Genomic DNA, 13,282 nt, shown 5'->3' on the forward strand with positions numbered 1-13,282 from the left:
TAGGGCCTGTGAGAGACAGGATTCTGGATGTCCTTCCCCAGAAACCTCCTGAAAATGTTATTTCTTATTCCTTACATTAAAAAAAAGTCATATAATGTCTGTCAATCTAAGTTTCTTTTCTTTTGTTTCCATTGTGAATATTTTGTCTTTATGCTTTTCTTAATTCAGAAGTTATAACTGTGTATATGATTCTGAATATCCATGGGAATTTCCAAGTGAACTTAGCTGAAGAACTTGTGTGGGAGACTTTCTTAGTAGAAAATGTTATTTCACCAAAGCAGTTTTTTTCCTCAGAACTACTTTTGTTATTGTTTGGATTTATTTTTATTTTTATTTTGTTATGGGGAAAATGTCTTTAAGATAATATTAAAACTTAGTATTTTTAAATACATTTGTTTCTTCTTTTTGGAATGATTTCTCATTTTGAAATCTGTTTTCAGTTCCACAGTGAAACAATGTCTCTGAAGTCAAATATGAGTCGGGGTGGGTTGAAGGAAGAGTATTTATTCAAGTTCTAACAGAGAAAAAAACAATGTAATAATTGCAGGATTGTTTGTAGAGTGGACAGTTTAAGATTGAACCTGAAGGAATCATATGTTCGCCTGAAAATTTCTGTGTTCTTCCTTTGATTCAAGGTACAGGCAAGAAAGGTCTTGTAGAGATGACTTTCAGGCCACCAATGGTTTCAACAGAACCTTTCGAGTTCATTATATCACAGAAAGCATGAACCTCATATTGTATGTGGCTTTGTACTACATAAGCTTTCTATACTCGCAACATGACCCTGTACTGGTTATTGGACTGTAGTTACACATATTATTGCTGCCACTGATGAAGAAATTATCTTGCCTGTGTTGTCTGAAACTTGAAGAAACAAATTATTATTTCCAATTTGGTAAAAATACTGAGCTAATTTGGCTTTTAAGTTGTATAATTCCTGTGCTTCTTACCTAGGAAATTAAGATTAAAACATTGATGCAATTTTACAGATGTCTTGAGTCTTCAGGATCCTTAGACTCTGAAAGGGTTGGAAAGACTTGTTCCCTTTAGAAAGGTCTTAGACTGTAACTTGTATGATTGGAATTTGTAAATTCACATTGTATATTTCTATTTTGAGGAATTGTAGCATGCTATTAATCAAATGTAACTTTAGACCTGTATTGCCTTGCATTTTGAGGGGTTGTGTTTCTTGGGTCGTGCCCTGTATGCATGTCACTTCAGGCATTGATGAGTTACTGAAATTCAGTATGCCAAAGACAGTTTATGGACAATGTCTATCTGTGGTTTGGGATGGAATCAGTGCTTTTGTGCTCCCACCCTTGCTGACAGAAAGTCTGTGAAGAGGCTGGTGTTGTGCCACCCCTTGGAGTGATAATCAGCAGCATTTCAACTCCACAGGGAAAGTAGTGGAAGTCCTTTCGTACAAGCTTCTCATACACAACACCAAGACAGTCATAAGTAATCTTTGTAGTTCCTCACCTCACCCTGATGTACATCAACACTGCATAACAAAGAAAGCACACAATATTTGTTCAAAAGTTCCTTTCTAAGAGTGTTGTTGTCCCACATGTCACTTCCTATTTACAAAGTGAATTCTCTGTTGAGTTTTAATGAGCATCTACTTCTTTTTCTGTTTTGCTTTCTTGGCTCTCTTGTTTTTGTTCTGTTTACATTTCTTCCCTTGGTACTTCCATCTTTACAGTGAGAATTTTTCCACATTTGTTGTCCAAAATCTCATCTCACTGGGCTTCTATTCCTCTCCACCTCTCTGCTAATGGATTAGAAGGGAAGTAGTTAACATTGACATTCCCAAAAGTTGTGAAAAGGTTTTTCAGTTAAGCTGAGTCACAGAAGTGGCTGCCATTGATTTGGGTTTTTTCTTGCTGTTAACTCTGCACTTATTAAATGGAAAGAGAATCTGATTTTTGGTGCCATAAAAATTACAGTTTCTTTTAAGTGAAAGCATGAATATCATATCTATCACATGTTCCATCATTAAAGGACGCTACTGAAAAATCAGAGAGCAGCTGTGCTCCTGAACTTAGTCATTTTCAGTGCCACTGTAGCCAGGACTGGGGTAGATTTTAAACTGTTCCAGAGTCTCTGAGCCCCTGCCAAGGTCTTGAAAAGCTGGCTGAATTTTTCCTTTTAAAGAGTGTTCTCGTCCCCAGATGACTTTTTGCAGCATTGGCTGGCAGCGGCAGGTGGGTGAGTGCCTAATCATGCAGCAGGAAAGAATCACAGGAAGAACTTCTTCATCCTTCATAGTGCGATATCTGAGAGTATGGGATAGCTGTGCCATTCCTTTAGGTAATCTGAATCTGCAAGGCTGGTGGAGATAACATACCCGAAGTGCTGTTTTCCCAATCATTGGTGATATTTCTCAACCTAGTTTGCATTCACATCTGTGAGTTGGAGGATATTTAATCAGCTTCAATTTCCTTGCTATTGTCAGGCAAATGCTCACCTTGGCAATTCTTTGTGCTTCTGTACAATCTCAGGTGAAACCAAGAGAATTCTTTGTTAAGTTTTTATCCCTAGGAGTGACAATTTCATTTTGTGATATATAGACACTCTAAAGGAGAACAAAATACTTTTTTTCCAGCAATTAAATATGTTCTTATGGGGCCTTTACTATACAGAGGGAGTAAGACTAGACTGTTCAACAATAACTTATAATCTTTCTGGCATATTTGTTTATTTATTTATTTTCCCATTTTGGTTATAATTCCTTGGGAACTTAGCAATTGCTAAAACAGTGGTGTTCTTGAAATACCTGTTGTCTCTGTGCTAATGAGCTATGGAAAACAACACGTTTTTCTTTCTGCTTTTCTGTTGTCTATGTCTTTAATCAACTGTACTCAAAAGGCCTGACTTAACACACTATTATACTGAAGTAATACAAATTACTTCAGAAATGACAATAGCTCTAGAGGAAAAAATAGCATGAGATTGGAGTGAACCTTAATCTAATCCTTTGGTTTACTTCTGAGTAATGCTTTTCTTTCAATAGTCTGTAGTGAAATACTTCACAGATATACTGAAAGTTGGAAAAACACACACACACACACACACACACACACACACACACACACACACACACACACACAAACAGTAAATAAGCAGCAGCAACAACACAACAACCAACCAAACAAAAAAGAAACAACCAGAACCGTCTTTGAAAATTTGGCTACTTGGCTCCAGTTGAATTTATACCTAGAAGTAGAACTGTGATGGTCTGCTACAACTGGTTCATTAAATCTCTTGCTGTTCATCCTCAATTAGAAGCATGAAATTGCAACCCTTCCATGCAGATTTGCTGACCAAATATGGAGAGATTCTGTATATCACTCTGAGTACTTTATATTAGTTCTCTTAAAGAATGTATGTAGTTCATCTGATAGACCACCTGTATGTTTGAGAGAAAAAAGTTTGCTATCTGTTTTTTTTTTCATATCTGCCTGTGTCTTTTCAATGATTAGGGTAAAACTCCCTTTAAATATTTATTTGTTTATTTTTAATTGTTTCTTATATACTTCCATCAGGTTTTTACAGTCTGCTGCCTGCCTTTCAGATTAAAAGAACCCTGGCATATTTTAACAGTTTCTTTAGATCCAAATAGTCTTTAATTAAAAAAGAATTAATGTTTTGGAGTGTAACCAAAACATAGAAAATACTGAAAGCAGAGAAGTGGTTCAAACCATCTCAGCTTTCAGCTGTGAGGGGCAAATAAAAAAGTAGAACAGTCCACAGCAAAGAAGTACTGGCTTATTGGTATGCAAGGGCATTTCTTTAGTATTTTTTGCATTTCAAGGGTAGTGCTGTTCAATCTGAACCTACCTCAGCTTTTATGAGAGTATAATGTGTTTCTCAGTACTATTCCAAACCCCAGGTGTTGGTGGCTGCTGATCTTGTTCTTATTTTAGATTTATATTTATCAACTGTTAAGGCAGCAAGGTTGGTTGAGCTTGGCAAGATTACGCTGACTTTGAAAATGTAAGCTTGTTTACCAAGGGTTTAATTAAAGAAATCGAAAGTCTGCAAACAGCTTTAGCTGAGCAAAACAACTAGTCCTTTTTCCTGTGGAGCAGTTTGTCTGAGGACGGTTGAGTAATGGTTCTGGGGTAAAGCACTGAAATTGGAAGTGAATGAGACTAGCTGGAGTTTCGAAATGAAGTCAGATGTACTGAGCTATTGTTTCAGATAATCCAGGGAGATAAACAGTTTATTAGTTTATTTTAAATAATGAAAGATGGATACCTGCAGTTACTGGCAAACAATTATGAATAGCAGTCACTGAGTCAGCTTCACTTTTTCACAATAATGCAGTGATTTTTGTTGGAAAAATATAGATATTGTTTTTGTTTATTTTACTCTCCTATTTTTACTTTATTAGTTATTATGATCATATTACTTACTGAATGTCTTCTGTCTCTTTCTACATGTAGGTGGTACATGCCAGAGCCCTGCTCTTCCAGCCCTAGTGCGTCCTCCTGCTCCACCTTTGCAGCCATCGCTGGATATTAAACCATTTCTTCCGTTTCCTCTGGACACTGCAGCAGCAGTCAATCTCTTCCCCAACTTCAATGCAGTAAGTACATTTCTAACAGTTACTGTCCACTTCAGTGAGCCATGGTTTCCATTGAAGGCTCAAAAGGGCACAAAGTGGAGTTTTATGTACTCAATTAAACCTGGAATATTCTCTCCCAGTACTGAGGGCCAAATAGCTCTTCCAGATACACTGGTAGACCATAAATTAGAGCCCAGCTGAGTGTTAGCCAGAAATAATGTAGAAGGAAAAAATGATATGATCCCAAGTGACATGCAATAAAGTTGCAGGCTATATCCAGTCCTAGACCTTGTGTTTCTCACTCTATTTTAAGATGTACTGAGTTACCCTAACATACACTTTGCTGTAAGTGTAAAATTCTGAGTGATTCTACATTTGATCTCCAACACACTTCCCAAGAAATACTTACAAATTGCAAATCAGAAGAGCAAGGTTTACTTTTATAAAAGGTAAAACTGATTGGGCAATTAAAGCATGCTTAGAACAGCATTAACTGGTATATGAGCTATTTGGCATACAATCTAGTGTATTTATTTTCAGATTATTATGTTATTTTTGCACCCTATAAACTTATGCAAGGTTAGATAATTCTTCAAGAATTTCTTAAATCAGTCATTCTAGATGTGAATGCATGTAGGTTGCTCTGAAAGTAATGCCTCCTATTTATTTCCATGGAAACTGTAACAGATACAAAGAGCACAATAACAATAGTTGATAGAGCATATTCTTAGCTACAAAATAATACTTTTCAATGTAGTTACTGCTGTTAGCCTGTTAGCATATATGAACTGAGTCAGACACTCTTTACTTCATAGTGTGACAGCTGTACATGGCCATCCAGAATGTAGCTTGTCTTCCACTTCACTGTCGCCACTACAGATATGCACCACTCACCACTTCACTGTGCTCACATCTACAGTTTGATGAAACGTTCTCCAAATGTTTGTGAATGTCAGTAGGTACTATTTTCTCCACATGGAGGAATTCAGAATCACACCTAGGCCTCATAAACAATTCCATGTCAGATGTCATTCTGTCAGTTTGCTCCTCTGATGCCATCTGTCACATGGCAATTGGTGGGAAGGTTTAACCTCTACTGCTATACCACCAACAACTGTCTCTGATAATGTGGGCCAACATAATAGAATAAGAGGCACTACTTTTGGAGAAGCTCTTGGCAAAATCTGATTTTAACTTCAATCTAAACCAATCTTAAACATTTTGCCTTTAGAAAATTATGCTACTTTTTAACTTCAAAGTACCCTAGGATTACCTTTTTTCATTTACATGTTACTAGGTATAGGGAAAAAAAAATAGAAATATGTGTGCTTGACTACTCTGAGGGTGCCCAGGAAAGAAATGCATCAAAGAAAATATTTCCAATTGTAAAATTAAGATAGGCGTGTAGTAAAGTTTTATTTTAACTAAGTTAAAACACTGATAACATATTGCAAAGTAGAATTAAGTTTAGTATTTTTTAGATATTTTTCTTACCAATTTTGCTTTGTGATCATTGCTTATATTTAATGCCATAAGCCAGTTGAACTTTTATGAAAAATATACTAGAAATTCATTTATTTTCCAGGAGATTCAGATGGTTTTGTGATTTATTTAACTCTGCATAATTGAAATGCAATTTTAATTATGAATTTTAGTAAATAATTGTTAATCTTGTGCTGTTCCAACGATCTGCAGTTTCATCTTCTTATAAAGTTTAATTTTCTACTATTAGTATATTGAGGAGGAAGGGGGGTGGGGTGTAATGTTGTCTGATATTGTTTTAGAAACAGGAAGGTAAACACTGACTCCTATCAAAACTCTTATACTTGAGCATCATCTTAGAAGTATTTCCTTAGGTATAAATGCTGTAGTTAGACTTCAGAGACTCCTCATCTCTTAAATTTTTCAGTAACCTGAGCCTAGGTTTCAAGGATAAGGCCAGCAGCCCTTTTTAACAATGTTCTGAAGTGCATTCCTATGCAAAGCACTGCTTCCTGTGCTGTGTGGCCATCTGCCAAATCCACCTTTGCTGAGTGTGTTGGTCCCGAGTGTGACGATGCTGTCATCTGAGCTTCTGTCATCTGCTCAGATTCTTTGCCTTGCAATGTGACCTTTGCCTTCTCATCATGTGTGCTGACATACAGCATCATCCTCAACGTTCCCATTTTCCTGCTGAACAGTACATTATTGAACGCTGCTATGTTTAGCTCATATACCAGAGCTGGTTAATGGTATCCTCTAAACATGTAGGCTAGCTGAGAAGTTCTGCATATTTCCAGAAATTCTTTCCAGGCTGATGAATCTTTGGGGATGCACCAGCTGCTGCTGGGCATTATCAGCCTAAGGAGAAGGTAACACACAGGCCATATTAGACCTTAAACAGAATGTCTGACTTCTTCAAATATGTGAGTTCTGAGATAGAAAAGTGTTAAACCAAAAAATAGTCTTCCCATGAACAATTGTAGCTGTTAATAATATTCTGTATTCATTGTCTTCATAGCTCAGTGGAGAAACTTTTGTATTTTTGTGTCTAAAGCAGATTAAGCAAGTGGATAGTAAATGTCCAGAACTCCAGAAACCTGAACTGGATGTTCTCACTCGTGTTGTGGATAAATGAGCTTTAGCCTTGATTTGAGACATCAAGGCCATGGATAGTGTGTTAGGAAATTGATTTCCTCTTTACTTCTGTATTTGCACATAAACTATTCTAATTGGCAGCATGTCTGGGCTATTTCCCAAGAAGCTATAAGGAATTCCAGAGTTTAGGATATTTACAGACCAAGCACACTTTTCAAAAACTTTCCCTTGAGAAGAGCACTGACCAAGGAGAAGCTGTAGTAGAAGCTGGCATCTGGACAGAGAATAGAGGTGATAACACAGGCTTTGCGAACCTTTCCAGGTGTCTCTGGGCACTGAGGAGAGGGGAAAGTAAAAAGCCAGTATAAGAAATGCAGTGATAACCTGTGAACCTTTGAACCACTCAGTGGTTGTGTGATTCAGTTTCATGAGAGATATTATCTATTTATATGGAAAGATTAAAAAAAGCATACCAATTAACAATCTGGTTAGACAAACTTCTGTAGATGCAAATGGCTACCCCTAAGTCCTATGTAAAAAATAATAATAATTAACAACAGAGCTATGTAAATTGTGAACAGTGCACTTTTGTGCAGACTCTGAAGAATCACGAGTTCATTGCAAGTTTATCTGATATAAAAAGATGAATTAAGTGTACGACATGTAAATAGATACATTTATGAATGAAAGAATCTGACTAAAAACAACGTTTATGTAGCTTTCTAAGATGCGTTCTGGTGGTCAGAGAACTATAAAGTTATTTTCCTATTTTGACAAATGTTTGAGATGACCTAGCAGGCATTCAGTTTAATTCTACCTTTTCATCTGCAGAGAGAGAAGTTTTAAGTGCATGTATTCCTATGAATCAATTCTTAGATATATGAAACTTCCACAATTATATAGAATATATATTTGTGTGTGTCTGAATGTGCATGTGGTATTCTTGCCTGCGAACCAAATGCTGTGTGGAAAAAAAAATTCACTAAGTATCAAAGTCTAGAAGCTAATCAAGGTGTAGGAAAACAGAGATCTGAGTAGCTGGACTAAGAGAAAATATTTCATCTTACTAAATGCTACTGTCAGTTCTGTCTAAGTTACTTTCCTGCAGGAAAAAACAAACAAACAAAAAAACTCGCTAAGATCTCAATTGTACCTTTTAATCTCTGGCGTTTATCATTCTCTAAGCACAGACACATCATCAATAGATTATTCTTAAGCTATTATGCTCTCAGAATTATATATTTCAGCACCTTGACAGACAGAATTTTACAAATCCAGGATGTTACCTGCTGGAAAACGTGACAGTGCATTGCACTCCTTACTTGTTTAACCTTTGAGGTATATGCTAATCATTTTCTTGGAAAAAAACTAGAAATATTATGTCATGCTTATTTGATTCTAATAACAGCAAGATCTGTAGTGGAAGAAGACAATGCTGCAGAAGATCTGAGTAAATCCTTATAAGAAGAAATAGAGATATTGTTTGAAAAGCTCCATCCGAACTCCAAAATAAGGCCTGATCTCCCCTTGTTGCCAGTGGGAATCTTTACAAAGCAGCATCTTTAGGACAGAAACATGGTTACATTCTTGACTGTCAACTTATGACTTGGAAGAGCAGTAATAATGCTAGAACTCTACCTAAATATTGATTGAAAGGTAATTGTTACTGCACAGATGCATTTTTCCAATGATACATCTGTAGGACCCTTTGTTAAGTCTCCTAATTTTTCTTGATGTTTTAAACCAGTAGACTCAGGTGCAATACTCCATGTGTCACTTTTCTCTGACAGAGCTTTGATGTATGGGAAAGGAATAGTGATGAGAATAGTGGATGTTAACCTTGGATTGGAGCTCCTAAGGTAGTGGAGCTTGAGTTAGGATGCCAAGGTAGTTCTCCTTGCTTCCTGAAACCAGCTTGTGAAATAGCAACTTCCAGGGCAGTGCAAAGGCTGCACTCTCTATTTGTAGAGGTGATGCTTGTATTTGTAGGGACCAATTACAGCCCACTTGTTTCACTGGGAGCCACTTTTCTATAGGCTCTGGTCTTGGTGTCAGGCTGTTCCTGTCCTGCAGTTAACCACTGTTACCTCATGTGGAGCAGAGCTCCCCAGTTGTTCAGAAACGCAGTTTTCTCCTTAGGCAGTTGGTAGAAGCAGACAATATAGGAAACGTGCTTACTGACATTTATTTCTGGGAAGAGTTATGCCAGGAAAAGTAGATAAAACCTGTCAAAAATCTTCCAGAAACTGTTTTTGAGTGCTTTTCCTAAGGCTCTCACCCTCTGTTAGTTTTTATCTAGAAGAAGGATATATTCTACATAGCTGACAAGCCAATTTTCTGGATATTTTGAATAAGATGTAGCTTCTGGTACTGAAGAATGGAGAGGAAATATGAAATATGTTATATTTTTCTGGAAAATTATCAGCATGAAATTTATAAACCACATGTCCCACTCTTTAGTGTCTCTACATGATGACTTTGAGTTTTCAAACTTAATTGGAGGATCTTAATGAGACTTTTTTTTTCTAATGTTTCAGTAATTTCCAGTGGTGGTTTTTTTTTCAGCATATAAAATCCTTTAAATTACGGTAGTGACAGCATGCTGTCAGAATGCAGTGTTTCCAGAAAGGAATAATCAGGGGACAATGCAATGGATTCAGATTCACGTGAGTCAAAATGGAATATTGTCTCTGTAGAAAAACTTGGCAGTAAGAATGCAGTCTGCGGTGCTGACGAATTTAATGTTATTTCAGTGAAAAGGATCTTTATCGGGTGGAGAATTGTACTGCGTCAAATTGTTAATTTGTGAGACAGAGGAGATTATTGCTTCTGAGGATATTCTTTGCATGGCTGCTCATTTACAGGTGTCAACAAACAAGGTTTTTGGCTTGCTCTTCTCCTTTCCATAGCATTGCAATTGAGCTCTAAGGCAGCTATAGTCTTCTTTATATCTTTATTGATATTTAGTCAAATATTTTTCAAAATATTAACAAGAAAATACTAGTTGGATTGCAAAAAACAGTGCTTGGGTTCAGGAATTCTTTATAACAATAACACCTTCATCATTGGCCAGGCCATTTAATTAAGAATTCTGCAGGGGAAGAAGACTGATTGAACACAATAAATTCTGGTAATTCAAAGGTTTTTATCTGGTGCTTGCAAAACAGGAATGAGTCAACATCAGTATAAAATATTCAGTAATTTGAATTAGCTAGATTTATTTACTGTACTTTTAAATCCTTAACCTCTGCTCTGCAATTAAAGTTCTGATTCTATAATGCAGAAGGAATGTTCACTGCTTGGAAAACATGGTGAAATTAAGCTCTTAGTCTTTTTTCCAGTTTTGAGTAAATTTAGGGTGCATCCAGATCTCCAGGAATACCCTATCTTTTGATTCCTCTATACACCCTATACTTTGTGTGATGGACAGGAAACAGAGTTAGTATCTGGCTTTGCATAAATGAGTGTTCCTGCAGCCCTCAGGTAGCGGTTGCCTGTGATTGCATTGCTGTGATTTCCAATTGCACTGCAGAATGGCTGGGAAATCATGTCTCAGCTCTCTAACAGTGTGGTTCCTCTTATTTTCTTTAGACTTGATGCATGGGTAAGGAGCATCCTACTAAATTTAACCTTAGAAAAAAACTAACATTAATCATTTTGTAAACTTCTTGAAATATTTATGGCTTCTTTTTGCAATTACCATCTGGAACTCCTGGAACTTCCAATCATGGCATCAACAAAGGTTTTGTTATCTTTTCCTTTGGTTTATCTTACATTTTAGAAGCACTCCTGGCTCTGCTTTTTGGATTGCTTGTGTTTCTTAACATCTTATTTGATGAACAGCTGAACAGCTTTAGGATTATTTTCCAGTTAGAGAATTAAAGGCATCCTATGATTATGATGAACAGCTGCCACTTTTTACCACGTAGACAAGAGCACTATTGAGAGCTTACAGTAGTTTGCTCATGGGTATAAATGGATAGATACTATTTTAAAAATCTATTAAAACTTTTATTTTTATTTAAATTAAATTTGTATTGTGCTCAAATCTTCTATGACTGCTTTCAGTGGAAATCCAGGTTTCTAGGATGTGCATTCTCCTGGGCAAGCAAATTTTAAGATTACCTTAAAATAGCCCATTTTATGTAATCTCCCCTTGCTGAACATTATTACACCTATATTGAAACTCATCTATGTAACCGCAATGTGGACATACATCATCTGATTGTAGGTGTTTCTGGATTGTTGTCCCCTGTTTTTGTAACAACCAGCCATCTGTGCCTCTGGTAAATCTATTAATTTATCGAGATGATTTACTTGCAGCATGCTAGTAGTAGTGTCACCTGTGTTTGGCCTTCTGATGTTGTCTCAGCTGGCATTCAGCTATGTGACTTCATTCAAGACTTGGTGTCTCAAGGCTGGTGGTCATCTGACAATTGCCTCCTGAAGATTGTTTTCATCTCCACTTTACTGATGTAGGTTGGGTGCTCCTCATTGCACTGGTTGAGCATGTAGTACATGTGATTACGCTGTATGTGTGATATGTCACAGTTTCTTATGGATTTTGCTGGCAGTGCATTACTTTCCAGTCCCTCAACATCTTTTGGCCGGAGAAGTTTTCATGCTACTTCTTTCCATTTGAGAATGGGTGGGCTTTTAACGTGTCTCCACTAATTCTGAAGTCCAGAATCAAAATATTACAAGTTGGAAGGGACCCACAAGGATAATTGAGCCCAACTCTTGGCTCCATACAGAACCACCCAGAACCCAAACCCCACATCTGACAGTGCCATCCAAACACTCTTTGAACTCCAGCAGCCTGGCACAACCACCGTTGAAAAGATGTAAGGAAAGAGCACCTTGTTTGTATAAGCATTTGACTATACTGTATCCATACAGTTCATACAGGTGGTTATGGAGTGCCAGGTCGAAGACTTTTTATGAGCACTGGACAAAGGGTTGTGTACTGTTTACTATTTACCCCTATTTAGTACTCAACATTTCCTAAAAATGACATAGAGCAAGATTTTTTTTCTGTTTCATTTCTCTTTTTTTTTTTTTTTTTTTTGTGTGGTGTGGTTTTATTTATTTGCAAAGCAGTTACAATACTTGTTTTAACAATATTAAAGTACAATTAAAAATATTAAATACTTGTTAATACTTGTCAATTTAAAGTAAATTTTGACAAGTAATGTTACTTGTCTTAACAATATTTTAAAAACATACTTCATTGTTTAAATTATGATTAGTAATATGTAGGAATAGAGTGGTTTACCTCATCCCTTACGCGTTTTCTAGAGGGCAATGCACAGGAGGCTGAGGGATAACTTTTTGTCAGAAAGTCATGTTATCCAAGGCAAAAGCAATAGCAAAGCCTTTACTCAGAATGAAGAGTCCCTCAGGCTTTTGCTTTACACACAAAACATTCTTAAAAAGGAGATTACATGAAGGGATCCTCAGATTTGTCAAGTCTTGATGAGTGAAATATGTAAAGCTAAATTTGATGAAGCATTTTGTAAATTATTTAAAATAATGTTGATCCATTATTGTTTACACCCTTTGTTTTATTAGCACTTAGATGAAAAATAATGGTTATTTTATTCTGCAAATAACATCAAATTTTAATGGATTACATCATAGGTATAATTCCTAAAATCTACAGATTAAATATGCATGATTAGTAACCTGTTTTTAAAAATTTGCAATTAATGTGAAAAGGAATTACTTGAATAAATGATTAGATTACTGCAGTCCAAGGAGGAAATAGGGTGATAACTTTCTAAACAACTACTACTTTTGATAGGCATTTGCTTAGATTTAAAATAAAACATGAATATTTCCTGCCTTAGGCATGTTTATGTAGCTAACCTGGAAACCCAGCTGAAAAAGTGTTTACAGATTTTAAGTTTTTATTATTGGAGCAACCTGCAGTTTGTTTTTCTTAGAACTTTCAAATCTGTTGAAAATAGAATGAGCTTGCAAAACAGGCAATTTAACATGCTATAAGCATTCCTTAGCACAACTACCTCATTAATTGCATATTCATAGCATGCAATAACATTTCTGCTGTTGTTCAAGAATTTGTTCTAGAACACACCTACTTTTATTCTTTACGATAATTAAAATCTTTGAGGC

The 13,282-nt window shown here is 36.2% G+C and overlaps 1 protein-coding gene across 2 annotated transcripts in view; it reads left to right on the top strand.

Moving 5' to 3' along the window:
• The window catches only part of ZNF385D (zinc finger protein 385D), a 377,949-nt gene that overhangs the window by 252,961 nt on the left and 111,706 nt on the right, over positions 1-13,282 (top strand). For both annotated transcript variants that reach the window (XM_065753483.1, XM_065753484.1), the window contains exon 3: positions 4,449-4,591. In XM_065753483.1, coding sequence (XP_065609555.1) covers positions 4,449-4,591 — 143 coding nt within the window. The remainder of the gene's footprint in view (positions 1-4,448; positions 4,592-13,282) is intronic.

Source organism: Cyrtonyx montezumae, unplaced genomic scaffold (genome assembly GCF_038088225.1).
Source record: "Cyrtonyx montezumae isolate F1298 unplaced genomic scaffold, pur_monq_1.0 scaffold_8, whole genome shotgun sequence".
Taxonomy (NCBI): Eukaryota; Metazoa; Chordata; class Aves; order Galliformes; family Odontophoridae; genus Cyrtonyx; species Cyrtonyx montezumae.